The sequence below is a fragment of the Crinia signifera genome, chromosome 11 (assembly GCF_055691185.1).
Source record: "Crinia signifera chromosome 11, ASM5569118v1, whole genome shotgun sequence".
NCBI lineage: Eukaryota > Metazoa > Chordata > Amphibia > Anura > Myobatrachidae > Crinia > Crinia signifera.
This window is the reverse complement of record NC_139227.1, coordinates 38980477-39008201: the sequence shown is the minus strand read 5'-3', so window position 1 is coordinate 39008201 and position 27725 is coordinate 38980477. Positions and strand designations below refer to the sequence as shown.

The 27725-nt window shown below is 49.3% G+C and overlaps 1 protein-coding gene across 1 annotated transcript in view; it reads right to left on the bottom strand.

Moving 5' to 3' along the window:
• FA2H (fatty acid 2-hydroxylase) overlaps positions 1-25107 on the bottom strand; it is a 54536-nt gene extending 29429 nt beyond the window's left edge. Inside the window, exon 1 of the mRNA XM_083163834.1 lies at positions 24800-25107. Within this exon, the coding sequence (XP_083019960.1) occupies positions 24800-25072 (273 nt within the window). The 5' untranslated portion in view covers positions 25073-25107. The remainder of the gene's footprint in view (positions 1-24799) is intronic.
• Positions 25108-27725: the final 2618 nt, after the last annotated feature.

Below are 27725 nucleotides of genomic sequence, written 5' to 3'. Positions count from 1 at the left end.
GTCGATACACTGCGCAGGTATGAATCAGCCCCATTGTTAGGATGGCAAGCCTATTTCTCCTATATACATGAGCTGAGCATCACTGCAGACAAGTAAGAACCATACACTGCTGAGGAGCCTGATTAGCAGAACTACAGGTTTTGCAGGAATCTGTTCTAATGGAAATGCAGAAATGTAACTTCCCCTAGCTAATGTACAGGGGGTTATTCTGGTTGACTCGTTCGAATGCAAATTCACACCCTTGCGAGTCAACCAAACCCCGCCTTGCAAATGGTGGCTGGCTGCCACCCATTCACAAGGTGGATTCGCGCACGGGTGTTACACAGTAACATCCATTCGCATTCTTGTGGCATCGGCCCCATCATTAATGATGGTGAAGGCGCATGCAATATAAATGTGACTCTATAGTCACTTATTACATGTGTGGATGCTCGGGGGGAAGTGGGCAGGCAGCTGACATCAGGTGATGTCAGCTGCCCACCCCCCCGCACCCACATCATCGGCTACTAACATGAGAACCAGTGGCGTAGCTACGTTTTGGGCGCCCCCCCCCCGCCGTTAGGGGGGGGTGCCCCCCCCCCGCCGCCGCCCCGCCAAGCACCCCTACCCCGCCGCCCATGCAAACCCCCCCTCAATCCCCCACAGCCTTACCTATCGCGCTGGTCCCGGCGGCTCCGTTCTTCTGCTGAGGACCACCAGAAAATGGCCGCCCCCATACAGCAGACAGTTTCAGAGAACTGTGTGCTATATGGGGGCGGCCATTTTGTGGTGGTCCTCAGCAGAAGAACGGAGCCGCCGGGACCAGCGCGATAGGTAAGTCTGCGGGGGATTGAGGGGGGGTTTAACTATAGCACCGCAGCCCCCGGCGCCCCCACATGCATAGCGCCCCCCCACGGTGGCTGCAGTGCTATAGTTACGCCGCTGATGAGAACGGTCAGCATTTTTATGGGAACGCCCATGAAACGCTCGGCGTTGCCATATGCTAATGTGCTAGCCCCGCCCCCCACACGCAAGCGTGCTCCCAGCGAACAGATTGCAAGGATGGGACTCACGCACCCATCCTGGCGTGTGGGGGGCGGGGCTGGCACATTAGCATATGCACACGTGCAGAAATACCCATGCGCAATAACAAAACATCGGTCCCCGTGCGAACGAGCGGCCACAACAAACGGATCTGAATAAGGGCCAGGGTCTCTGCCATATAGGACCCTCTGTTGTGAGAAGAGGGGAACTGCTTATAAACCCAGACCAGACTAACATCTATTACATCACAACAAGGTGAATAGGGAGGACTGAGAGGATCTGTGTCCTCCTGCCCTTGTGAGACTAGTGCCAGGTACTGATGAGAGCCGCGTATGTTTGTTCTGCAATCAATTTTTAACTATCTGTAAATCCTGCGGTCAGTGGGAGGAGGTTGAGCCGGTCCCACGTCACTGGTATCAGTCAGGCAGGGATGGGAGTGCACAGGGCACGTGGTACCAGTCTGACAGGCGTGACAGGTGATATCAGCCCCTCACTCTGACCTGGGGCTTGTCACGTACCTGCAGCTAAGCCGCAATGTCTGACTTAACACTTCCCAATAAGAGGAACGTGCTGGTCATTCAGACACAGCCTTGGCCAGAAATATTCGGTGACGCTGTGCAATTATTAGGGTACAATGTTACATCCCAGCACGGATCGCTAATCAGAGAAATCACAAATCAAGTGATTATGGGATGATTGCGCATTCACGAGGGGATTTATAAGCTGAAAATGCGTATGATCATAAACGCAATGTGGCCAGACATAGGAAACTAGTGTTGTGGGGGGGAACCTGACGTTTTCTGGGTGTGTCCGACAAAATGCAGTTATGTCCAGGCATTTATGAGGAGGGTCTGTGATGCGATGAGCGCTTCCACCCCGTCTCAGTCGCAGATTAATGGCAGCCTCAGACCTACTGAATAAGGGGGTTTGGCTTGCAAAGACGCAAGCCAGAAAAGAGCGCCGGACTGACGAAGCCTACCGGCGAAACACGTTGTTTTCCGCGTCCTCCGCAGGCATCTCTACCCCTTGTGCTGTACGGGACAGAGACGAATTGAACACCAGCTAAAACTCCCGGAGTCCCACGGATCCCCTCCCGACACGGCTATCAAGCGTGCCGGGGCAGGTACAAACGCCACTGAGCTCTAAATGTTTGAGCCAGTCGGCGCAGGGAGACAGTACAACACACATACTAGGGTTACCACCTAGTCCCTTTAATTCCGGACACATGTTAATTACACAGGTTCTGTGGCAGTATAAAATCAGGTGAAGTGGAGTCTTGAAGCCAGCCAGCCACAGAACCTGTGTAATTAATATGTGTCCGGAATTAAAGGGACTAGGTGGTAACCCTAACACATACACACCTACACTTGACTGCACATAGAATCGTATAGTGCAGCCCGGAATACCGGTATATTACTATCCACAATTTTGGTATCTGTGTTGTCCAATCGTAACACTATTTCATATATTTGATATAGGGTTACCACCTAGTCCCTTTAATTCCGGACACATGTTAATTACACAGGTTCTGTGGCAGTTTAAAATCAGGTGAAGTGGAGTCTTGAAGTCAGCCAGCCACAGAACCTGTGTAATTAATATGTGTCCGGAATTAAAGGGACTAGGTGGTAACCCTAATTTGATACTAGCATCACCCTTTATTATCACGGCAAACGAGCCTAGTTTGAGGGCTGGAATGCCTATGAAATAATCACAGCAAATACCAATATCTATCCATACATGCTATATGGTACTATTTATTTCTCTGTTTAATTAATACAACAAGCCTACCCATGCTGGCTGTATTTGCGTGTGGCTTAAAGGTATAGGATCACATATTGCAGACTGATAGATTGGTAATAATCTTTTGCAATTTGTGACATCGGTGTAGCTATCTCAAAATCTACCTATTGACAACAGCAACCTGGAGAATTAGCACTATTGCTGTGCCAAACAACTTCGAAATTGGAGAATTAACCCACTAACAGGAGGCAAATGGTTAAATTGTACTAATAATCAAAAGGAACACATCAGGTGTTTATTATTGAATAACCATTGATTGTATGTTGTGGACTATCTGAAAGAATCTAGCAACTCCCGGAATCAGTAGGTGATCAGCAACAGGCTCTCTCATTGGGGATTCGATGTATTAGTACAGATCCTCAAAAGCAGAAGCCTGTGCACACTGACCACCCGATTACACTCCAGCAATCTGTACTTTTTCAAACACTCTCTCATCCGGCCGGACCCCATGACATTGTCTCTGCACTGCTAGACGCATCAGGGATGTCATGCGCCCGACCCGACAGCAGAAGTGTTCTTTCCCCCAAAGCAGTTAACCAGGCACCATAGAATTTTTTGACAACAACATGGAGTGTACCTGTATACCCCTTAAAGGCCTCTTTATTCCACAAGAATGCACAGGGGGCCAGACCAGTAATCAGAGGGCCAATCCCTGGTGAACATCTGGTATGGTACACGTAGGGTTGATCAAATCAATGACAGATGCCAAGGAGCAACCTACTGCAGGGGTATTTTTCATCTGTATGTATGAATCTCCTAGAATGAGTGCATGTTAATACTCCTATGCGGCTTCATTTTTTGATAAAAGTACACAGCTAATACGATAACAGGTTTTCAAGTGCTGGAAGTGATTGGACACTAGATAATAGTTGTAAGTGTGTACAAGGGGCAATTTGATAGTGACAATAATAGGAAATTGAATCCAAAACAGTCACAAGAAATTTTGTTGGCACTTGCCCTGAACAATAATCAGTGGGAGTGATGATATAGTGCTATGTCATGCCTATAAAAATAGGCGGTGTTACTAATGGATGCCCATTAAAGTAACTTCTAAACCGCACGTTTGACCAGTGTACACTCTGACTAAACTATAGCAGAGCTAGACTGGCATCTGCGGACATTTTTAAACCTTTTTTTCTCTCTCAAATATAAATTCTCATTTTGAAGAGATAGAGTGAGACAGTCATCTTTCTTTTAGTAGTATAAGTCTTAATAAAAGTTACGTTTTAATGAATCAACATTACATTTCATAAATACATTTCTAAAGAGTGCGCCCAAAAAGCACATTTGCTCTTTTCTGGCTTGCGTCTTTGCAAGCCAAACCCCCTTATTCAGTTGTGATTTCTGAATGTTTGGGCGCACCACCAATCGATGACTATTAGAATTATCTCAAATAGTTGAAAATATTGGTCTCAACACATGAGTCAAACAAATTAACCCTATTAATTATCAGTCTGTGCGGATCCACCCCCTACCAATAACATAGCCTCAGACCTACATCAGCACAGGCAAATCGGGAATTGCGAGTGGATAAGTGGATAATGATTTGGGATCCATTTGCAATTGGGCGCTGTCTCTTTCTTTCTTTCTTGTCTGGGCGGCGGCTTTCTGCTCGTAGTCCAATGTAAATGATCACAATAGTGATCGATGCTGAATTAGCCCCCTAGTACGCATAGGTCTGTACAGTGGCGTGGCGCCTCCATGGTAAGGATAGGACAGATTCCACTAAATATCTCTGAGGTACGGTATAGGGCATATTTCTCTGGCAATCTTCACTATTTGTTACCGCCTCTCCTGTGACGCTGGCTCCCATGGCAATCGGCAGTGTAAAGTCCCGCACATACGACTAGGGGGTGTATGGATCATTAGGTCGACAGTCAATAAGTCGACACATGAAAAAGGTTGACATCCTGTCGGTTGATATTGACAAATGGCCGACACAAGCAAAAGGTCACCATGAAATGGTCAATTGGTGTATTAGCGCTACTTTTCCTTTTTCCTTATTTCTTGTATCTGAGGGGTTTCTCTCCCCTCTTCCAGTAGCTGCTTCACGTCACACCCCCTGCCAGCGCCCGGTGTGGTTGCCTAGGCAACACCCCATCTTTATTCCTAATGCAGAGTAGTGAGCAGGTCTGAATCATGCCCTTTGTTCCTTATATTTGCACATTCTGGTACATTATTGGTCGAGGTGATGGCAAATATTTCTTCCAGGCGGGTACCTTTCTGACATTCTAAATATCAACACCATAATGTTGACATGGTCTGAAGGTCGACTTTATGCTGTTGATATTCTGAATGTCAACATAACGTACAGCACCCCTTCTATGCAACACACAACAGTTGTATCCCAATTTAGATATTGCTGCCCCATGCCCCATGACGGCTGCCCAGGGGTCTCTGCCTTTGTGGTTTGTTCCTTACATCCAGGCCTCTCTCCGCATCGCAGCCAAATACACCCCTTCCTCACTCAGCAAGTGACTCAGAGGCGGATGCAATGTGCAGTTTGTCATTATACCACTCATGCGTCTGTGTTGAATCGCAAATGCGTCTCAATTAATTGGAGGAGCAAGGATGCTGTGCGATTGGCAGACAGACTTATGCTGTGTACACACGGTCCGATTTCCTTTCCGATGTTGACGATATAGTCAACATCGGATCGGCATCAGATCGGCATCGGATCAACATCGGATGCAGATCGCAAGGGTTTTAACCCTTGCGATCCCGATCCGATCCCGATGCGCGTTCACGTATTGGAAGCCAGAAAGTCTTGGCTGCCTTGTCTATATAGTGCAGATCTGCACTATATAGTCAAGATAGGATGCAAATCGGATGTGCCTTAAGATCCTATCCACGATCCTATCTGATCAGATCGTGGATAGGATCTTAAGGCTCATCTAACATGTGTACACACCATGACATGTTGTGTGTGCAAACCTAGTCATTGTAAGTTGTAACACGTGACAATGGCTCCTGTGACTCGCTTCCAGTGCACAATCTGAGTGTACAAAAGGGTTAACCAGATGATGGGACTATATACTCAGTGGCAGAGATGGGGACTGTGATGGGTCTCGGTACCAATCCCTGCGGCATCTCCATATTTCTGCTAATCCTCACATGTAATCCTTGTGTGAACCTTGGACTAAGGCCCTAAAACACGTGTCCTCTTTCTTAATGACTACTGTAACCTCCTCCTTACTGGCCTCTACCTCTCCTCCCCGTTCCCTCCATTAATTCATCATGAATACAGTGGATACTATAATCTCCCTCTCCTGTCACTTCTCATCCACTGCCCCAATCTGTCTACGGCGCCATTGCTTCCAGACTTACACTGCTCTCGGTCCTCACCAACATACATTTCTGGCCTCATCACAGAACGCACCGGAGCATCACCACCCCGCACCAGTTCTGCCCTTGTGCTCCCATCCACCCCTTTTGTAAACTTCCACAGCACAACGCTGCTGACCACCTACAGAGCCTCATGTTCTGTCCACAACCTTTAGTCCTTCGTGATGGCCTACTCTACCCTTACCTAGGTCCTCCCATCCACTACCTTCACTTCCTTCGCCCCCTCACTCCTGAGCCACTTGTCCCAACTGTGTCCCGTTGATTCTTTCCTATAGACCATATCCCCCAAGGGCATTCTCCTCTCACTTATGTCTCATGTCTGTCTGTCACGTATGACCAGTGGCGTCCGATTTCTCCACAATATACTTACTCGGAGAGAGGCTGCATCAGACTGTACTCTACCCTTCAAACAGCCTACATATTGCACTTAATCTCGGTAATACGATAACTTAGACCAATACATCAAAGAAAGATACGGCTCTGTGTAGTAACACAACAACAGCACTTTACACCAGTGTTATATGCTACAAATGCAGGATGGAGCTGAGGGCTACAAGTTAAGGCTTGGAGTCCCTCACCTAGCACCGTGCAGTCTCGTATCCTGAGTGTCTCTGTAAGGCTGTTCTTCACTGTGGACACAGGCTATTGGGGGGCGGAGCTAACGTTACACGCCTTCAGCTAAACCACCTGGCCACCCCTGCGTTTTCCCAGACACTCCCTAAAAATGGACGGTTACCAATCACAAACGCTGGCTTCCTGTCAATCACCTTGGTTACGGCCAGCGATCAAGAAAGTAGCAGGACATTATTGCAGGATGTGGCATGAATAAAACTTATCTAAGTACCTGTATTAATTAGCATTTCATTTAAGGTGGTTCTATCTATTAAATGTGACTCAGTGGTGATGCAGGTAAGAGACCAGAAACCCTGCAATGTACTGCCATTCCATCATGTTCTCTAGAGGAGAGGTGACATGTCAATTATTTCCTACACCCAGGATGATCTTTCACACCTGGGTGGAATATCAGTATGTCCACCGGGATCAGCCTTGGCGTGTGCCCAACCTGCACTGGATATACCGGTCTGTGAACGTGTGGAACGAGACTCATTCATGAGAATTACTTGGCGTTCACTAGTTACAAACGGGTCATTAGGTTGGCCCTATAAAGTTCAACATGCATTGAGTCGACCACTAAGATTAGGTTTCAGGTGTCAACCCACTGCATGTCGGCCTAAATTGGGCCGACTCAATGACCCTTAACTTTACATTGTGCAACATTCACAGAAGCTGGTGCACAGATACCTTTGTGGCCATGACGTAACCCACAGCAAGCCAAATATAAGCGTTAACTGCTAGCCATGACCAATAACACAGCTGCCCCATTGGGGGACATGGACTGCAGCACTGCAAAGGGGAAGGCAGGCAAGGCTTAGGGGCCCATTTATCATTGAACATTTAATATCACCCAAATGTATGACGGGTGCCGGATGGCTACCTGACATTCGGGATCCTGACAGTCAGTATAACGACATTGGAATCCCAACTGCGGTGCCCCAACTGACAGGGGCTATTCTCCCTTCTGGGGGTCCACGACCCCCATAGAGGGAGAATAGAACCTGTGGCGAACCTTTGTGCTCGCCCCTCTGTCGAGGCACGACAGTCAGGATTCCGATGTCAGTATACTGAATGTCATACCACACCCATGTATGACACCATTTCTGACAGCAGCCTCCAGTGGTATCTATGACGATGTTGTCAAATTTACCAAGCTCGGGAAAGATGGCGCTAGTCCATCATATGAGACTATGGGCCGTACTTGGCAGTGGAAGGAGTAGGGTCCCCAGCAGCACAGAGTAAGGATATATGGCTGCTGTCACACTGATACAGGATACTACCGAGTGAGAGTTACATAGTGGAAAGAGCAGGGTACCCAGCAGCACAGAGTAGTGATGTCAGGCTGCTGTCACACTGATACAGGATACTACCGAGTGAGAGTTACATAGTGGAAAGAGCAGGGTACCCAGCAGCACAGAGTAGTGATGTCCGGCTGCTGTCACACTAATACAGATAGCTACAGACTGAGAGTTATATAGTGGAAAGAGCAGGGTACCCAGCAGCACAGAGTAGGGATGTCAGGCTGCTGTCACACTAATACAGATAGCTACAGACTGAGAGTTATATAGTGGAAAGAGCAGGGTACCCAGCAGCACAGAGTAGTGATGTTAGGGTGCTGTCACACTGATACAGGAAGCCGCAGACTGAGAGTTATATAGTGGAAAGAGCAGGGTACCCAGCAGCACAGAGTAGTGATGTCAGGCTGCTGTCACACTGATACAGGATACTACCGAGTGAGAGTTACATAGTGGAAAGAGCAGGGTACCCAGCAGCACAGTGTAGTGATGTCAGGCTGCTGTCACACTGATACAGGTAGCTACAGACTGAGAGTTATATAGGGGAAAGAGCAGGGTACCCAGCAGCACAGAGTAGTGATATCAGGCTGCTGTCACACTGATACAGGTAGCTACAGACTGAGAGTTATATAGGGGAAAGAGCAGGGTACCCAGCAGCACAGAGTAGTGATGTCCGGCTGCTGTCACACTGATACAGGTAGCTACAGACTGAGAGTTATATAGTGGAAAGAGCAGGTTACCCAGCAGCACAGAGTAGTGATGTCAGGCTGCTGTCACACTGATACAGGATACTACCGAGTGAGAGTTAGATAGTGGAAGGAGCAGGGTCCCCAGCAGCACATAGTAGGCATGTCAGGCTGCTGTCACACTGATACAGGAAACCACCAACTGAGAGTTACATAGTGGGAGGAGCAGGGTCCCCAGCAGCACAGTGTAGTGATGTCAGGCTGCTGTCACACTGATACAGGAAGCCACAGACTGAGAGTTATATAGTGGGAGGAGCAGGGTACCCAGCAGCAGAGATATGTGGGGAAATTGTGTTTCACATCCCCCCTCAATATGATCTTGATAAAACTAACTTTTTAAGACAATCACCTGTCTATAAATATCCTCCATTGAAAACTTAAAACAGAGATGGGAGCTTCAGGTGATGTGGTACTACAAGTCCCAGCATGCTGTGTCAGCTACAAGTACAAGAAATGGGTAACTGCCTAGTCGGAAGTTATCACCGGCAGTCCTTGGTGGTTTTTGGACACACAATGTATTCTGTCATACAATCCATCTGCTGCATGATTGTATGATTGAAGTTTCATTTAAATAGGGGGCTGGCCTACTAGGATCAAAAGGATAGGAGTACCAAATATCCTGTTTTTATATTTATTTTTTAAATTTACAGGTTGTCAGCAACTACCAGTCTGCTCACATCTGCTGTGTTATGTCATTATTAAATAGCCCAAATGCAGCAATCCTCTGAAAACTGTTTTCAGAGCAGTGACAGAATTATGCAAAAGGCCGTCCACCGCTCTCTTCAGCTGCCTGCCCATCTGTCGCTTGGAAACTTCTGCATACCCTCCAACATTTGTAGGGCATAAAAAAGGGGTCACTTGTAAAGTGGGTGTGGCCACATGAAGTGGGCGTGGTCACACACCCTTTCGAAATGTGTAATTGCCATTTTTTGCAAAATGCCTCTTGGCACTCCTCACCCTCCACATTCACCACTGCTTACCGGTGGATGTCTGGAGGAGGAAAGTGCTTTGCCTGGGTGCGCTGCACACTGCAACTCATGGACGACTTCTGGAAGAAGGTTCCCACCACCCGGCCCCTCTGTGGTCACGGACGATGACATGTCACATCCGTGACCAGAAACTAGAGCCCTCACAGGCAGGTCACTGCCAACCAGCCCCACTGTGGTCACGGGCGGATGATACATGACCGTAGAGCACTGACACCTACAGTAAGAGCCACGGAGCGGGGTAACAGCGCACGCTGTTAAGCTCTGCTCCTCCTTACTTTGACCCCAAGCACATGAAGCCGGAGACAATGGAGAAGTGGCAACTCCAATCGGTACATCCATTTTTAGCCGGTACAGACCATTAAAAAACGGTACTGTACCGGCTTAATTGGTACAGTTGGAGGGTATGCTTCTGCGGCTCCCACTACCACGGGCCACCCAGAAGCTGCACCTCTCTTCTCTTCTAGTCAGGGAGGGAGCGTCACATGACTCTGGTTGTATGAGCCATCTAATGACAGATTGCATTTGCTTAAAAGCACATGCTATCTGCTCCCAATCCCAACTGATCTGACGTGCAGCACGTATAACGCCTGCCTGGAGTTATCTGTGCGATATAACGGCTCCCTGGAGTTCGCTGTACGATATAGCACCTCCCTGGAGTTCTCTGTATGATATAACACCTCCCTGGAGTTCTCTGTATGATATAACACCTCCCTGGAGTCCTCTGTATGATATAACGCCTTCCTGGAGTTCTCTGTATGATATAACACCTCCCTGGAGTTCTCTGTATGATATAACACCTCCCTGGAGTTCTCTGTACGATATAACGCCTCCCTGGAGTTCTCTGTATGATATAACACCTCCCTGGAGTTCTCTGTATGATATAACACCTCCCTGGAGTTCTCTGTATGATATAACACCTCCCTGGAGTTCTCTGTACGATATAACAGCTTAGTGGAGGTCTCTGTATGGTATAACGCCTCCCTGGAGTTCTCTGTATGATATAACACCTCCCTGGAGTTCTCTGTACGGTATAACGCCTCCCTGGAGTTATCTGTGCGATATAACGGCTCCCTGGAGTTCACTGTACGATATAACACCTCCCTGGAGTTCTCTGTATGATATAACACCTCCCTGGAGTTCTCTGTATGATATAACGCCTCCCTGGAGTTCTCTGTACGATATAACAGCTCAGTGGAGGTCTCTGTATGGTATAACGCCTCCCTGGAGTTCTCTGTATGATATAACACCTCCCTGGAGTTCTCTGTACGGTATAACGCCTCCCTGGAGGTCTCTGTATGGTATAACGCCTCCCTGGAGTCCTCTGTACGATATAACAGCTCAGTGGAGGTCTCTGTACGGTATAACGCCTGCCTGGAGTTATCTGTGCGATATAACGGCTCCCTGGAGTTCGCTGTACGATATAACACCTCCCTGGAGTTCTCTGTATGATATAACACCTCCCTGGAGTTCTCTGTATGATATACCACCTCCCTGGAGTCCTCTGTATGATATAACACCTCCCTGGAGTCCTCTGTATGATATAACGCCTCCCTGGAGTTCTCTGTATGATATAACACCTCCCTGGAGTTCTCTGTATGATATAACACCTCCCTGGAGTCCTCTGTATGATATAACGCCTCCCTGGAGTTCTCTGTATGATATAACACCTCCCTGGAGTTCTCTGTATGATATAATGCCTCCCTGGAGTTCTCTGTATGATATAACACCTCCCTGGAGTTCTCTGTATGATATAACACCTCCCTGGAGTTCTCTGTATGATATAACACCTCCCTGGAGTTCTCTGTATGATATAATGCCTCCCTGGAGTTCTCTGTATGATATAACACCTCCCTGGAGTTCTCTGTATGATATAACGCCTCCCTGGAGTTCTCTGTACGATATAACACCTCCCTGGAGTTCTCTGTATGGTATAACACCTCCCTGGAGTTCTCTGTATGATATAACACCTCCCTGGAGTTCTCTGTACGATATAACACCTCCCTGGAGTTCTCTGTATGGTATAACACCTCCCTGGAGTTCTCTGTATGATATAACACCTCCCTGGAGTCCTCTGTATGATATAACACCTCCCTGAAGTTCTCTGTATGATATAACACCTCCCTGGAGTTCTCTGTACGATATAACACCTCCCTGGAGGTCTCTGTACGATATAACACCTCCCTGAAGTTCTCTGTATGATATAACACCTCCCTGGAGTCCTCTGTATGATATAACACCTCCCTGGAGTTCTCTGTACGGTATAACGCCTCCCTGGAGTTATATGTGCGATATAACACCTCCCTGGAGTCCTCTGTATGATATAACACCTCCCTGGAGTTCTCTGTACGATATAACACCTCCCTGGAGGTCTCTGTACGATATAACACCTCCCTGGAGTTCTCTGTATGATATAACATCTCCCTGGAGTTCTCTGTACGGTATAACACCTCCCTGGAGTTCTCTGTACGGTATAACACCTCCCTGGAGTTCTCTGTACGATATAACACCTCCCTGGAGTTCTCTGTACGATATAACACCTCCCTGGAGGTCTCTGTACGATATAACACCTCCCTGGAGTTCTCTGTATGATATAACATCTCCCTGGAGTTCTCTGTATGGTATAACGCCTCCCTGGAGTTCTCTGTATGATATAACGCCTTCCTGGAGTTCTCTGTACGATATAACACCTCCCTGGAGGTCTCTGTACGATATAACACCTCCCTGGAGTTCTCTGTATGATTTAACATCTCCCTGGAGTTCTCTGTATGATATAACACCTCCCTGGAGTTCTCTGTATGATATAACATCTCCCTGGAGTTCTCTGTATGGTATAACGCCTCCCTGGAGTTCTCTGTATGATATAACACCTCCCTGGAGTCCTCTGTATGATATAACGCCTCCCTGGAGTCCTCTGTATGACATAACACCTCCCTGGAGTCCTCTGTATGATATAACGCCTCCCTGGAGTTCTCTGTACGGTATAACAGCTCAGTGGAATTCTTCGAGGACAGTGGTTCCCAACCCTCGTCCTCAAGTACCCAAACAGTGCACGTTTTCCAGGTCACCCGGCAGGTGCACTCATTATTCAAACACATTTTAAAAGATCCACAGGTGGAGCTAATTATGTCACTTGTGATTCTGTGTGGAGACCTGGAAAACATGCACTGATGGAGGTACTTGAGAACCAGGGTTGGGAACCACTGTTCTAGGATATAATGCCTCAGTGGCGTTACCTATACAGTATAATGCCTCAGCGGAGTTCTGAATGACATAAAAGGCCTGGGCCTTCATTCTGAGGGATGTACTAAGCTTGAAAAGTGATACAATGGAGAGTGATAAACCACCAATCAGCTCCTAACTGTCATGTCACCTACTGGGTTTGAAAAATGACAGGTAGGATCTGGCTGGTTGTTTATCAATCATCACTTTGACACATCTGGCCCTGTGTGTGCAATGACTTTCTGCTTGAGCTGAGTCACAGTAAATCTGAGTAGGGAACGTATCTGACTATCACGAACACACCTGTAACCTTTGAACACCGTACACTTTATCTCATAAGAGATCCTGATCTACTGTATGCAGGGATATAAAATCTATTCGGCGGAGGCTGATGCACAGCTGTCTGACTGGCTCTGTAGCAAAGCACGTACAGTACCGGGGTTACACCCAGAGAAGGGAACCTGTAAGCTCTGCACTACAGTGTATCACCTTACACTAATACAGGAGATCCGTATTCTCAGGGCATCGGGGATCTTCATTCACATGAAGGTCCCTGACTCCTGATTATTCCTCTCCTGTACCACGTGGAGCCGGCAGCCTATCCCGGACATGCTTTACATAGATCCCTCCATTCCCGCCTGCAGCTAAATGCCCCATAGGTTTCTATGGGACATGCGATGCTGTAAGATATACTAATATCTGGAATGTGGAGCATCCCTGAGCTTGGCCCCTGATGCTATGGGCTACGCAACTCAAACTTAGTCAGAAAAGGGATCCTCCAGAACCCTCCCCAGCAGTGGCTGCAGTGTATGCACAGGAGCCCAGAACTTATGCAAGGCAAAAAAATAGTTGTTTTTATACATATTTTGTCACTGTGTGGCTAATTTCTGTGTATTGCTCGTTGCGTACAAACATGTTACATTTAAGGCCCCCATCCACTAGGGCGAGGTATCGCATGGAGTACCTCCTATGCAATGTGGTCCTTTTGCATACAATGTATCATATGCGATCCAAGCAAGGGGTATGGGCTGCGAGGAATATTCATGGCAGCCCGTAGTATCTGCGATTGCGATGCAAGGCACATGGGGACACACCTCATAATGCCATCGCATGATGATGACATGCGATGTGTCACTTTTCATGTGATCCGTCGCAGCAATGCATCAAAATCACATAAATCGAGTGCACACTTGCACTCTTTATTCCCAGGTTGGGGTCCCGTGCAGTGGGTTACAAGTTTAAATGTATTATTCAATTAATGAACCAAGGGGTTCATTCAGACCTGATTGCATGGCTGTGAATTCGCACGGAAAACCAGTTCTGATATATTGCACCTCCTCGACGCTGGCCAGCGATGAAAGCCTGCTACTTTGTTTGATTGCTGGCCGTTAGCAAGGTGATTGACAAGAAGTAGGTGTCCGGGGGTAGTAACTGCCCATTTTATGGAAGTGACAGGGAAAACGCAGGCGTGCCAGAAAATGCTGGGAGTGACAGAGAAATGCAGGCATGCCAGAAAATGCTGGGAGTGACAGAGAAATGCAGGCGTGCCAAAAAATGCTGGGAGTGACAGGGAAATGCAGGCATGCCAGAAAACGCTGGGAGTGACAGGAAAATGCAGGTGTGTCTAGGAAACCGCTGGGAATGACAGGGAAAATGCAGGCGTGCCAGAAAATGCTGGGAGTGACAGAGAAATGCAGGCGTGCCAGAAAATGCTGGGAGTGACAGGAAAATGCAGGTGTGTCTAGGAAACCGCTGGGAATGACAGGGAAAATGCAGGCGTGCCAGAAAATGCTGGGAGTGACAGAGAAATGCAGGCGTGCCAGAAAATGCTGGGAGTGACAGGAAAATGCAGGTGTGTCTAGGAAACCGCTGGGAATGACAGGGAAAATGCAGGAGTGCCAGAAAATGCTGGGAGTGACAGGGAAATGCAGGCGTGCCTAGGAAACCGCTGGGAGTGACAGGGAAAATGCAGGCGTGCCAGAAAATGCTGGGAATGTCTGGGATAACGCAGGCCATCTTCAGAGGCATCTCAGTCAAGATGCGTGATGATGTACTGACGTCTCCCGTGCAATACATCATTGGGATCGGGGATGCCTCTCTGGATGGGAGTGATGGACACTGTGGGGGATGCACTGGGGCGAATAAGGGATACTCAACCTGTGTGTGAAGCCAGAAGTCAATGGTAAATGGAGCTCAGCTTGTGCCCCAATAAACGGCAATGCACAAAGATACATACTGCAAATACAAATACTGTACAAGTAAAAGGCGGCAATCCTGACGGCTCACAAATGAATACACTCTGTATGAATCAGCAACATTTCAGCGATGTTCTACGTAACTGGCTTGAAAAAAAAGCACAATAAAACGCTAAAGTGTTGCTAGCGCATATGGGAAATCAATCGAATTTGTTTACTCCACCGCGAGTTTACACAGGGGAGCGATGTTTTGGTTCTGCGCACGCCCATACGTTTTTATGTGCATGTTTGAGAGCGGGCGCGTAGAATCAATTCACTGGTCTGTTCATACCGAGCAGTGCAGGCGGGGGGATGGGGCGGTGGCGAGGATTAGCGCCCATGGGAAGACCCAGGGTGTCATGGGTGTCCCTATACTAATGTGGCGGTGACACAGGTGTGGGAGGCGGGCAGCTTATATCAGCTGCCTACCCTCTTCCTGTACAATGGCACCGCAGATCTACGGTCAGCAGAGGCTGACTTAGATCTGCGAGCGCTTGCAAAATCATTCTATGGTCAGCGGGGAAATCAGCATGCGAAGGGGGGACGTGCGGTCGGTATTTTGATGACCCGCAAATCAGATTTGCAGGTCAATCAGAATGACCTCCCATGGAGTGTATTCGTTCGTGACCTGTCGGGATTGCCCCCTTGCCGCCGAGGGATTTGTAGCTTTCCTATGAGAATATTTTGTAACAGACGTTCTGTCCCATTGTGGGTGTTCTGTTCTGGCCTGTACTGACCGCGGATCAGAGGATAACAGGTACATTCTGAGTTACTCAGCGGTTAGAGCAGAGAGGCTGCTCCAGCCGGTCACAGGATGATCCCGAGGTCAGATCTGTGACCGAGTGGTGATATGTGACTCTCACATAGCAGACTGAAAGCAGAAGCTCAAAGGGAGATTCCAGCTGACATTATAAACACTGTCTAATGCTCAACATTTCAGTGGTCTGGAGAATCCAGGGGAAACTGTTGACATAAATGTATCACACAGAATTCTCAGCCTCCAATGAGAAACATGCCTGGATCTGCTGATGTCATTGCACCCTAATACCAGGACTAGGGCAGTGAGCCATTGTGCAGATTGCATACACAGATCTCGGTCCTCTAATCATCTGTAAGGTGCCATAGCATGCCACACCACCGGGCAGTGGGTATGACTGTGCTTACAGAACACCAGACATATATAAGAACAGAACAAGCTCATCCAGTACAAGGCAGACACAGAAGCTTACACTCTACAGGGAGACTCCCACCACTGCACATGTATATAATGTATTAAGGGGGTTATTCAGACCTGATCATAGCCTGGAAATTTAGCAGCGCCCTGCGATCAGATAGCTGCCGCCCCAACAAAGCAAAAATCCCACCACATGTAGGGCTGCAAATGTCTTGCGCCGACCGGTGGCCAGCTGCAAATCCTTACGCAACTCACTCACCATGGGATGATTTCACAGTGTGCGCAGTCTGTGCGGGGACCAGGACTTACTCTGCCAGTGCAATAGATTCAGGCTGCTCGGGGGCGGAGCTGACATCACATGACTTACCCTCACACACCTGGCCACGCCCCTCACCATGGAATGATGTTCCCAGTGTGCGCAGTCTGTGTGTAGCCCAGTGTGATAGATACAGGCTACTCGGGGGCGGAGCTGATGTCACACACCCTCCCTGAAAAGGCTGCGGGGAGGGGGGTTAGGCACTTACAAGAGGGGGCTAAATACTTCACAGATAAAAGTAAGACTATTCTTACTTTTATCCTGCTCGGTGATGACCATATTTTGGATGGGCACTGATATCATATGACGTCAGCCGCCTGCCCCAAGCAGACATTGGGCACACCTGCGTTTGTTTTTGTGGGCATGCCCCTAAAACTCTAGGGCAGGGATGGGGAACCTTCGGCCCTCCAGCTGTTGTTGAACTACACATCCCAGCATGCCCTGCTACAGTTTTGCTATTTGGCCATACTAAAACTGTTGCAGGGCATGCTGGGATGTGTAGTTCAACAACATCTGGAGGGCCGAAGGTTCCCCATCCCTGCTCTAGGGGGACCCCAGACACCAACCCTGCCTGCCCATCATTTAACGAACGCCACAGTGAGTGGAAAACTCACCAAAGGTCTTTGCTCCGTGGTTTTTCACATGAGCGACTATGGTGCATGCACAGACCCCCACCACGGGGCTGAATTCGGACCTGTGTGAACACGTCTGAATCAGTCCATAAGTTATATACTGAGCCCCTGCCAGGATTCTCTGTATAGAGATGCCACGGTCTGTCATTTTACCATCGGCATCCTGACTACAGGCATATTGAATGCATCCACGTGCACCAGCTAGGCGGTCTGGACACGTGCACCAGCTAGGTGGTCTGGATACGTGCACCAGCTAGGCGGTCTGGACACGTGCACCAGCTAGGTGGTCTGGATACGTGCACCAGCTAGGCGGTCTGGACACGTGCACCAGCTAGGTGGTCTGGATACGTGGACCAGTTAGGCCAGGCCTGCTCTGGCATGTAGCACGGTACAAGGTAGTTTGGAATGAACAAGATGGATTTCTAAGGCAAGGGTGGATGTACTAAGCTAGGCCTGACACCCCACAGTCCTCCAGCTTTTCAAACTTCACATCCCTTGCCACAGGTATAGCATTTCCTAATAGCAAAACTGTTGCAAGGAATGCTGGGACTTGTAGTTTCACACCTGGAGAGCCACAGGTTGGCCAGGCCTGTACTAAGCCTTGGAGAGAGATAAAGTACCAGCCAATCATTTCCTAGCTGTCATGCAACAGGCTGTGTATAAAAAATGACAAGGAGCTGATTGGCTGGTACTTTTATCTCTCTCTCCACTTTAGTGTTCTCCAAGGCATAAGTCGGGGCGCAGCGACTGCACAAGCAATCTTTTGGATTGCTTCTCAGCTGGGACGGCTTGGCTGGGATCGCATGCAAAAGGACCACGTGCGATCCCGAGCGGCCCAAGGTGGGATCGCTGCCAACTTCTCTGAGGAGAGAAGTCGCCCTAGTGTATGCCCAGCTAAAGTACATAGACCCCAAAGCCACAGAACGTTGTATGTTCTCAACTCTGCCATTGTTGCCCCTATTTCTAAGTGTGTTATCTAGTATCCCTTTGTTCTGCAATTGGGACTTATAACCAACTTTTCTATATAACTACAGGCAGAGTGTCTTCCCGTACTGCTGTTTAGTACAACCCTACACTACCATAAAGTTTGCTCATAGATAGAACAAGCTCTAGACGGTGAGCCTGCGATGGGAGATCTCTTGCCTTACTGCCTGACTGTAAAGGTGCCCATACACTGAGGCAATTTGGTCCGATTTCGGCCGATTGAATCGGACCAATTCGTCCCTCCCTGACATGCAGTCGGGTCCGATGCGCGGTCCCATGCGCATCGGACCGGAACAGGTGGTCTGACCGGCAGGCGGTCTGACCACCGTTCCTCCTGATGGCGAGGCGGTCAGGAAGCAGGGACGCATGCGATCCATCACAACAGATTGCATGCATCCTGGCGGCTCACAGGCTGTCAGGTGTCCGTACACTGCTGCGAGACATCGCAGGCAGTGTATGGGCACCTTAACTCTCCGTCTGTGCTGTTGCTGTTGGGTCACCGTTGTGCAGAACCATAGTATACACCGCTGATACCGCTGCTCTTAGTAATAATAATTATTTAATAGAAATTAATAAAAAGGAAATCTCTTATCACTGAGCACTCAAACGACTTCCATGTAATATTTCCACGCACAAACCCCACTGCACAGAGACAATTGCACCCTGCAGACAAATGATTACACAGAGACCATTGTACTATGCCCATACCCTACTGCACAGTCAGCACAGAGCACACCCACAAGCCCCACGCTGCAGCACAGAGAGATGACAGAACACCATGCACAGATCATTGAGATCTGTGGATGGTACTGTGTTAAAAAATGTGTAAAAGTTACAATAAAAAAGAGCCGGTCAAGGTTAAAAAAATCATGGGGCAAAAGAAATAGGTTGATTTTTTAAAACCAGAAGCACCAGGGCCTGGTTCCCAAAATACAGGGTACAAAATGAGTAGGGGTCCCCCGTATTTCAGGAACCAGCACCGGGCCCAACCAGCCAGCAGGGTGATGCCGCAGCCGGGGGAAGTCTTTTTATACAAGTCCCCCCGGCCAAAGCATTCACCCCCTGACTGGTCAGCCTGGGCAGGGATCCTGGAGAAGTGGGGAACCCCCCAATGAAGGTCCCCCCCACCCTAGAATTTTCCTGCCCAGGCTGAAGCCTGGGGCTGTCCCCGATGCCCCTTGGGCAGAAGCACCACAGCAGACACGGACATCCCAAGCAGGAAATAGCAATAAACTGCATGGGTTGCGAAAGTAGCAGCATGTGTGTCCCGCTAAGATCTATGGTGGCTCCTGCCAGGTAGCAGCTGAGCAGGATGTACCAGTTTCTCCAGGTCTCTATGTTAAACATTTCTCAGTGTTACCATCAACCCACAGATCTATCATAGGTAACTGGTATCGAATCCATTATATAGTGATAACACAATAGCATTGTCCCCATCCCCAGCACTGAACATTAGACAGAACCAATATGATGATACTACAATTGCAATACATTTGTATACACACTAAATCCTGCGATTGTTACAACTATTGCTACATGTGACAATGACAGACTAATGATCTAGGAATACACACCCTAATCTAATCCCTACAGAGATCTCATATTACCCATACTGTCAGAATGCACCGTAGTGATTGCCAAGATCCCGGTTATACCTATGGTTATCCAGTTGATATATATATAAAGGTTGACATGCATAATATCGACACTTACAAAATGATGACTTGCAAATAGTTTTTTTTTTTCGTATCTGTTTTTTTCCTCCATTTTTTGGACTTTCTCATACTTCGCGTGGATTCCGATTGGCAAAGGTAAAGTATGGTGAGTGCAGCAAGGGTACGTGCTACACTAATTTGGAGTCCATGTCAACCTTTTTATGTGTCGACTTTTTGCTTGTATCAACATTTTGCATGTCAATCTAGAAACGGCAGACCTTTCAATCCGCACCCTGCCTATGACGTGGTTTGGCGAATCTTTTGTTCATTGTTTATTTATTCATATTTACAATGTTTATCCAATAGGCTTATATTATACACAGGGCCGCCAAGAGAAATCCTGGGCCCCGGTACAACATCTTCCCAGGGCCCCCATGAATGGAGCTCCCCATAAACTCTGCCGGCACTGGCTCCCCCATCATGGGGTCTGCGGACCTGTTATTACACCACACAGGGACACCGTATGCCTATGACACATGTCACACACCCGTTACATATGATATCACATGTCATAATGCCCGTTACACCACACACTATAGTGCCCACTACACATTGTGCCATACACCGTAATACCTATGACGTATTTTACCACATGCCATAATGCTCATTACATATTATTCCACACACTGTAATGCTCATTACATATTATGCCACACACTGTAATGCCTATTACATATAATACTAAATAAGTTCTGTTGACCTAAATGCTCTGCCAGGGGTTAATATGCTTGTTGCCATGGGTTTACATGCTCATTGCCATGGGGTTCACCTGCTCTGCCAAGGGATACATGCTCTGCCAGGGATTATCATGCTTGTTGTCATGGAGTTACATGCTCTGCCAGGGGATATATGCTCTGCCAGGGGTTACATGCTCTGCCAGGGGTTAACATGCTTGTTGCCATGGAGTTACAGTACATGCTCTGCCAGGGGTTATATGCTGACATCCAGAGTTGGATCTCAGCCCCAGCAGCATGCAGGGAGGCAGCAGACACAGAGCACCCAGCAACCCACCTTCCACCTTGGAACACAGTAACCTGGACATGGGTGGGGAACCAGGTATGGGACTGCTGGGCTGGAGACATGGCACTGGCACCTGCTGTTGCTGGTGGTGGCTGGAATGGGAATGTGGGGCGACCCGGATGCTGCAGAGTTGGTGGTACTCCAGTTCCTCTCAGCACCCAGGGACTACCTACCCGAAGTATCCTCCTGTTGCCGAGCCATGGTGAACTCCCGAGTCACGTGGCAGGCTCTCAGTAACCCCTGGAGACAGAGAGTGGTATGGCGTTCAGAAGGACCTCTGTGATGCTGTTGCCCCCACGCCCGCCCACATCCATGCTCCTGCTGCTGCCGCTCATAGGTGCCGATTTATATTTTTGCTGGTGGGTGCTCAAGCCAAAAATATAGAGGAGTGGCTTCATGGAGAAGGGGTGTGGCCACAAAATAATACCAATTTATATTATGGAGCACAGTTGTCTCCAATATTCAAATTACGGCAACAGAGTTCCACATACATAAACGCCCCCACAGTGCAGGTACATAAATGCCCCCCCCCCCCCCCCCCACAGTGCAGATACATAAATTTACCCCACAGTGCAGGTACTCTGCGGACAGAATACACTCTTCCCGACATACTGTTTCCCAGGTGGTGGGTCCGGCGATGTGGGTGCTGCAGTCGCAAATTAGCCAGTTAATATGGCTGCCCAGCAGCGGGACTCGGGTCCGTGGGTGCTCATCAATTTCCGTGGGTGCTCGGGCCCTTGAGCACCCACAGAATCGGCACCTATGCCGCCGCTAAACAGCCGACTCCGGTGCACTCAGACCCAGTGTACTCGCCACCCAAAAAAAACTGTGTGTGCCCGGGCCCGGGGCCCCCTGACAAGCCTGGGTCTGGGTAAACCCGCCCCCCCCACCCTCTCTCAGGAAGCCCTGATTATACAATGTTTAGAAACACTGACAGCACAACATTCAACACGAGGGCCAATGGGGGCTCTACAGCCGGACTACAGGATAAAGGGAATATCCAGCTTTATTGGCCATTTCCTCTCTTTCATCTAATCAGGTAGGGGCCGTTTTACCAACAGGAATCCCTGGCAAAATTATTTTGCTTGTAGCCCATCTCTAGCAGATTTATGGGGTTAACCACAAATATTACAGGTCTCCCAAATGTAAGTAGAAGGGACTGCAGCAGGAATCTGCACCACAGCCGGTCGGGCAGTGGCCGCTGTGCTGCGGACAGCCGAGGGTCAGCTCTGACTGAGCGTGTGCAGACCCTGCCGGCACCTGGATGCAGGCCGACAGTCAAAAGGTCTACATGAGTTTTTCGTGGTTTTTTTTTGTCCAGAATAGTCGACATGGACATCGTCAAAGTGTACTGCGTCCCCTCACATGGCTCTCTGCGCTCTGCACACTATTCTATGCCCTACTGGATTATAGGGCATGAAATACCGCATGTCGGCACATGTCAGCTAAAAAAAAAAGTCAAAAACTCATTTTGGTCTTTTGACTGTCGACATTCCCACTGTCAACCTTCCAAACCTGTTGACCTTAGCCACATCAACCTATTTCATGTGTCGAACTAAGCCATGTCAACTTTCAATGGTCGACCCAATGCATGTCGACTTAATATGGGTCGGCCTAATGACTGTATCCCATACCAATCACTCCTGCCCTTGTCACTCGGGTATTAATCGATGAATCAACAATGTCGTGGTCGACATGTGTTATGTCAACAGGTACAAAAAGTTGACATGACAATGGTCACACACAAATGGCTGACACATGCTTTTTGGGTCACAACTTGTCTATTTTGTGTTATGTCACCACCATCAGTACAAATACAATCTGTGTACAAAATCCCCAAAACACGCGTCAACCATTTACGTTGACCTTTTTAACCTGTTGACCTTTCATCTGGCAACCTGATGCATGCTGATCTATCCTCTGGAGACCGCTCGCGCTGTATAACAAGTTACAGCACTTCTCAGCTCCCACATATGCTGTGTTTGATTTGTCACTGACCTCTGACCCTGATGTGATCATTCCCTTTATCACACTGCAGTATCTACTAAGAGCCACACCTGTTATACAGTGCAGCCATATACTACCTGAGCATTAACCTGGTGCGATGCCTGGCGCTCACCTACACTCTCCCTGTGCGGTGCCTGGTGCTCACCTACACTCTCCCTGTGCGATGCCTGGTGCTCACCTACACTCTCCCTGTGAGGTGCCTGGTGCACACCTACACTCTCCCTGTGCGGTGCCTGGTGCTCACCTACACTCTCCCTGTGAGGTGCCTGGTGCACACCTACACTCTCCCTGTGAGGTGCCTGGCGCTCACCTACACTCTCCCTGTGAGGTGCCTGGCGCTCACCTACACTCTCCCTGTGCGGTGCCTGGCGCTCACCTACACTCTCCCTGTGCGGTGCCTGGTGCTCACCTACACTCTCCCTGTGCGGTGCCTGACGCTCACCTACACTCCCCCTGTGTGGTGCCTGGTGCACACCTACACTCTCCCTGTGCGGTGCATGGCGCTCACCTATACTCTCCCTGTGCGGTGCCTGGCGCTCACCTACACTCTCCCTGTGCGGTGCCTGGCGCTCACCTACACTCTCCCTGTGCTGTGCCTGGCACTCACCTGCACTCTCCCTGTGCGGTGCCTGGTGCACACCTACACTCTCCCTGTGCTGTGCCTGGCACTCACCTGCACTCTCCCTGCGCGATGCCTGGCGCTCACCTACACTCTCCCTGTGCGGTGCCTGGCGCTCAGATGCACTCTCCCTGTGCGGTGCCTGGCGCACACCTACACTCTCCCTGTGCGATGCATGGTGCACACCTACACTCTCCCTGTGCGGTGCCTGGCACTTACCTACACTCTCCCTGTGCGGTGCCTGGTGCTCACCTACACTCTCCCTGTGCGGTGCCTGGCGCTCACCTACACTCTCCCTGTGCGGTGCCTGGCGCTCACCTACACTATCCCTGTGCGGTGCCTGGTGCTCACCTGCACTCTCCCTGCAACAGGTGGACAACAAGTACAGCACCTGCACCTGCTGATGTACATGTCATAGCACAGCACTGTGCCCAGCACACCACCTGCACCAGCTGATGTACACATTAAAGAACAGCACCTGCTCCAGGTGGGTAATAGGCAGCACTTCTGCACTTGCTGATGTAGACATTATAGCACCACACCTGAACATGTACACATTATAGCACAGCACCTACACCAGGTGGGCAGTGAGCACGGTACCTGCACCAAGTGGGTATTAGGCACATGTACAGGTTATAGAACAGCACCTGCACCAGGTGGGTATCAGCCAGGTGTACAGGTTATAGAACAGAACCTGCACCAGGTGGGTATCAGGCAGAATCGGCACCAGGTGGGTAGCGTACACAGCACCTGCACCAGGTGAGTATCAGGCAGCACCGGCACCAGGTGGGAAGCGTACATAGCACCTGCACTAGGTGGGTATCAGGCAACACCTTCACCAGGTGGGTAGCAGACACAGCACCAGATGGGTATCAGGCAGCACCAGGTAGGTATCATGCACATTTACAGGTTACAGCACAATACCTGCACCAGGTGGATTACTATCAGGTACATGTACCAGGTTATAGCACAGCACCTGCACCAGTTGGGTAGCGGTGGGCATATCCCAGTACACCGCACATGCAGAACGCCCTCAGCCCCGGTAGAACCCCCGAGTCCCTCTCACCTGTTGCGCCGCTTCTCCCCGTTCCTCCGGCTCCAGCTCGCCCACATAATACTGTTCCAGCCATCGGAGGGCATTGTCCGAGTGCCGGTGTGGCGGTCCGTCCAAGTCCCCCTGGATGTCGGTGCCCGAGCGGTCCAGCAGCAGCCTCTCCCCGCCCGGGTGCAGCCTGACAAAGCCGGACACGTCATAGACCTTAGTCCCGCGGAGGAGCCAGCAGGCACCCGAGGAGCACTGGCCCCGCAGCTCAGCCGCTGTTACCCGGCGCGCAGCCATAGACAAGAGTGAGGAGCGCGGAGATCCCAGCGCCGGCTCACTCCCCATCCTCATCTGAATATTCAGCGACGGGCGGGGCCGCCTGGGCATAATTAATGAGTGGAATGCTGCGGATACATTGTAGCAACAGGCGATGTTCCCTCCGGCTCTCTGCTGCCCTCTAGCGTCAGCATCACACAATGTCAATCTCTGTGTCTCACACGCCGTGACTGACAGCCAACACTCACTCCAGAAATATTATCAGGATTATTTGTCACAGTACAGCATCATCTTATTATAGTAATGGATGACATGCTGGTTACACCTCACAGACGAGGTTTGTATGTAGGACATGCTTCAGACCTGAGCCATGGGCTAGGGTATGGGTCATTGGTTTAGCACATATTAGATCGACATGCATTGAGTCGACCACAGAAGGTCGACATGGCTTAGGTGGACACCTGAAATGGGTTGACATGGTTAAGGTCGACACAAGCATTAGGTCGCCATTCAAAAGATCGACATGAGTTTTTCACGGTTTTTGTAATGTATGTCGACATGGACACCATCAAAGTGTACCGCGTCCACTCACCATGCTTCCCTTCACACCGTAGGGTAGGGCATGAATTACCACCCGTGGGCACGTCAGTTAAAAAAAATACAAAAACTGTCAACTTTTTGACTGTCGACCTAGCCATTATCGACCTAATGCTTGTGTCGACCTTTCAACCCTGTCGACCTTAGCCATGTTGACCTATTTCATGTTTCGACCTTCAGTGGTCAGCCCAATGCATTGATCGCATAGACTGCACTGTGCAATTTGGGTGGGATTTTGCAACATGCTATTGTATCAGGGGAATGTATTAACCAGCACCTGCATGAACAGGGGCTCCCGAATAAGCCTTTCCTGCGATGCGCTGAGTGCACTGGCAGGGACTAATGTACAAACATGAATAGTGTCAATTTCTGGGGAAGGTTCTGGGGGAGCCCTCTGCCAGTTAGCTATGCAGTGAGCAGCCCATGGGCTACAGCAGCAGGGATCATTCTCCGGAATGCATTAGATTCCCAAATTCATAAATCAGGCAGCATCGCTTGCTAGCGGGTATGCAGGTATCACAGCAGGTATTGGAGATATCAGCTGTGGCCCTTCCTACAAACATTCAGGGGATACTAACCAGTGGTGGCTCCAGATGGGGGGCTATAGCACTGTTCAAAATTCACATAGGGGACTCGGGAGCCACACCCACTGCCAGTGAGTTAGTTAGGAATTGTAGTTGGTAGCAGTGGGTGTGGCTTCCCTATTTGAATTTCGAACTGCGCTGGAGCCCCCTCTCTGGAGCAGCCACTGTGGCTAACCCAGGGCCGCCGAGAGGTATGCCGGGCCCTGTCAAACTATGGGGGTTTGGCCTAATTTTGGGAGGCGTGGTCACCTCCCTGATTAGGCCACACCCCCAAAACGTTTAGGGGGGGGGTGGAAAAATATTTTAAAGTCACAATCCACCCCCCCCCCCCCCCCCTCAGCGGCTTGGAGGAGTGGTGACAGCGGGGTCTGTGGTGAGCGCTGAGCTGGTCTTGCCCTGTACATATCTAATGAGCGGGGACACAGTGCAGTGAATATGTAAGGAGTGGGTCCCTCGCCCCTTCTTGGGGGGGTGGGGCAGGGGTGGAAGCTCATGCTGAGACTGCTGTCAGCACAGCACATACTGTAGGTGTGTGCTGTCCGGGAGGGACGGAGGGGTAAGGGGGGGGGGGGGGGGTCATTGGCATAACTGTGTGTGTGGCACAATATGTAATAGGCATTACACGGTGAGGTGGAATGTGTAATGGACATTACAGAATGTGGCATATGTAATAGGCATTATGGTTTGTGGCATAATAGGCATTATGGTATATGGCATAATATGAATTGGCATTACAGTGTGTAGCATAATATGTATTGGCATTAGGGTGTGTGACAAAATATGTAATAGGCATTTATGGTGTGTGAGTTAATATGTAATAGGCATTAGGTTGTGTGGTATAATACATGTATGTAATAGGTATTACGATGTGTGGCTTAATGTGTAGAAGGCATTACGTTGTGTTGCATGATATCTAATGGGCATTATGGTTTGTGGCATAATGTGTAATATGCATTATGAACTGCGGCACTCCATAATAAAAGGGAATCAAACATGATTCATCAATGTCTACAGCATTGTCATACAGAAAGGTGGGCAACCCTCCCGCCCCCCCCCCCCCCCCCATGTCCCCGGTGGCAAAAGCTTTAAATTGCAGCGATTTGCGTGCAATTTAGCCCCACCCCTTCACCAGAGACCCAGATATTGCGGGATTTGCATTACTGGGGGCAGGGACTGATGATGCCTCCATTAGGCCCCGCCCCCAGAAGTGATGCTGACAGTCTCCTCTCCGGGGTTATGGTGACATTGAGTCTGATTATGTTGACAGAGTTAAGGTGCCCATACACTAGTAAGATTTATCTTCAGATCTGGCTGGTTGGAACAAAAACAAGGTTATGGATGAGTGACAGTTTGTCAGTTTTCCAGCATTTCCAAGCAAATGGGCAACTGTCATTTGCTTTCATCCATAACCATGTTTTTGTTCCAACCAGACAGATCTGCAGATAAATCTGTGTGTGTGTGTGGCCACCTTTAGACTGCAGACGGGAGTGTTG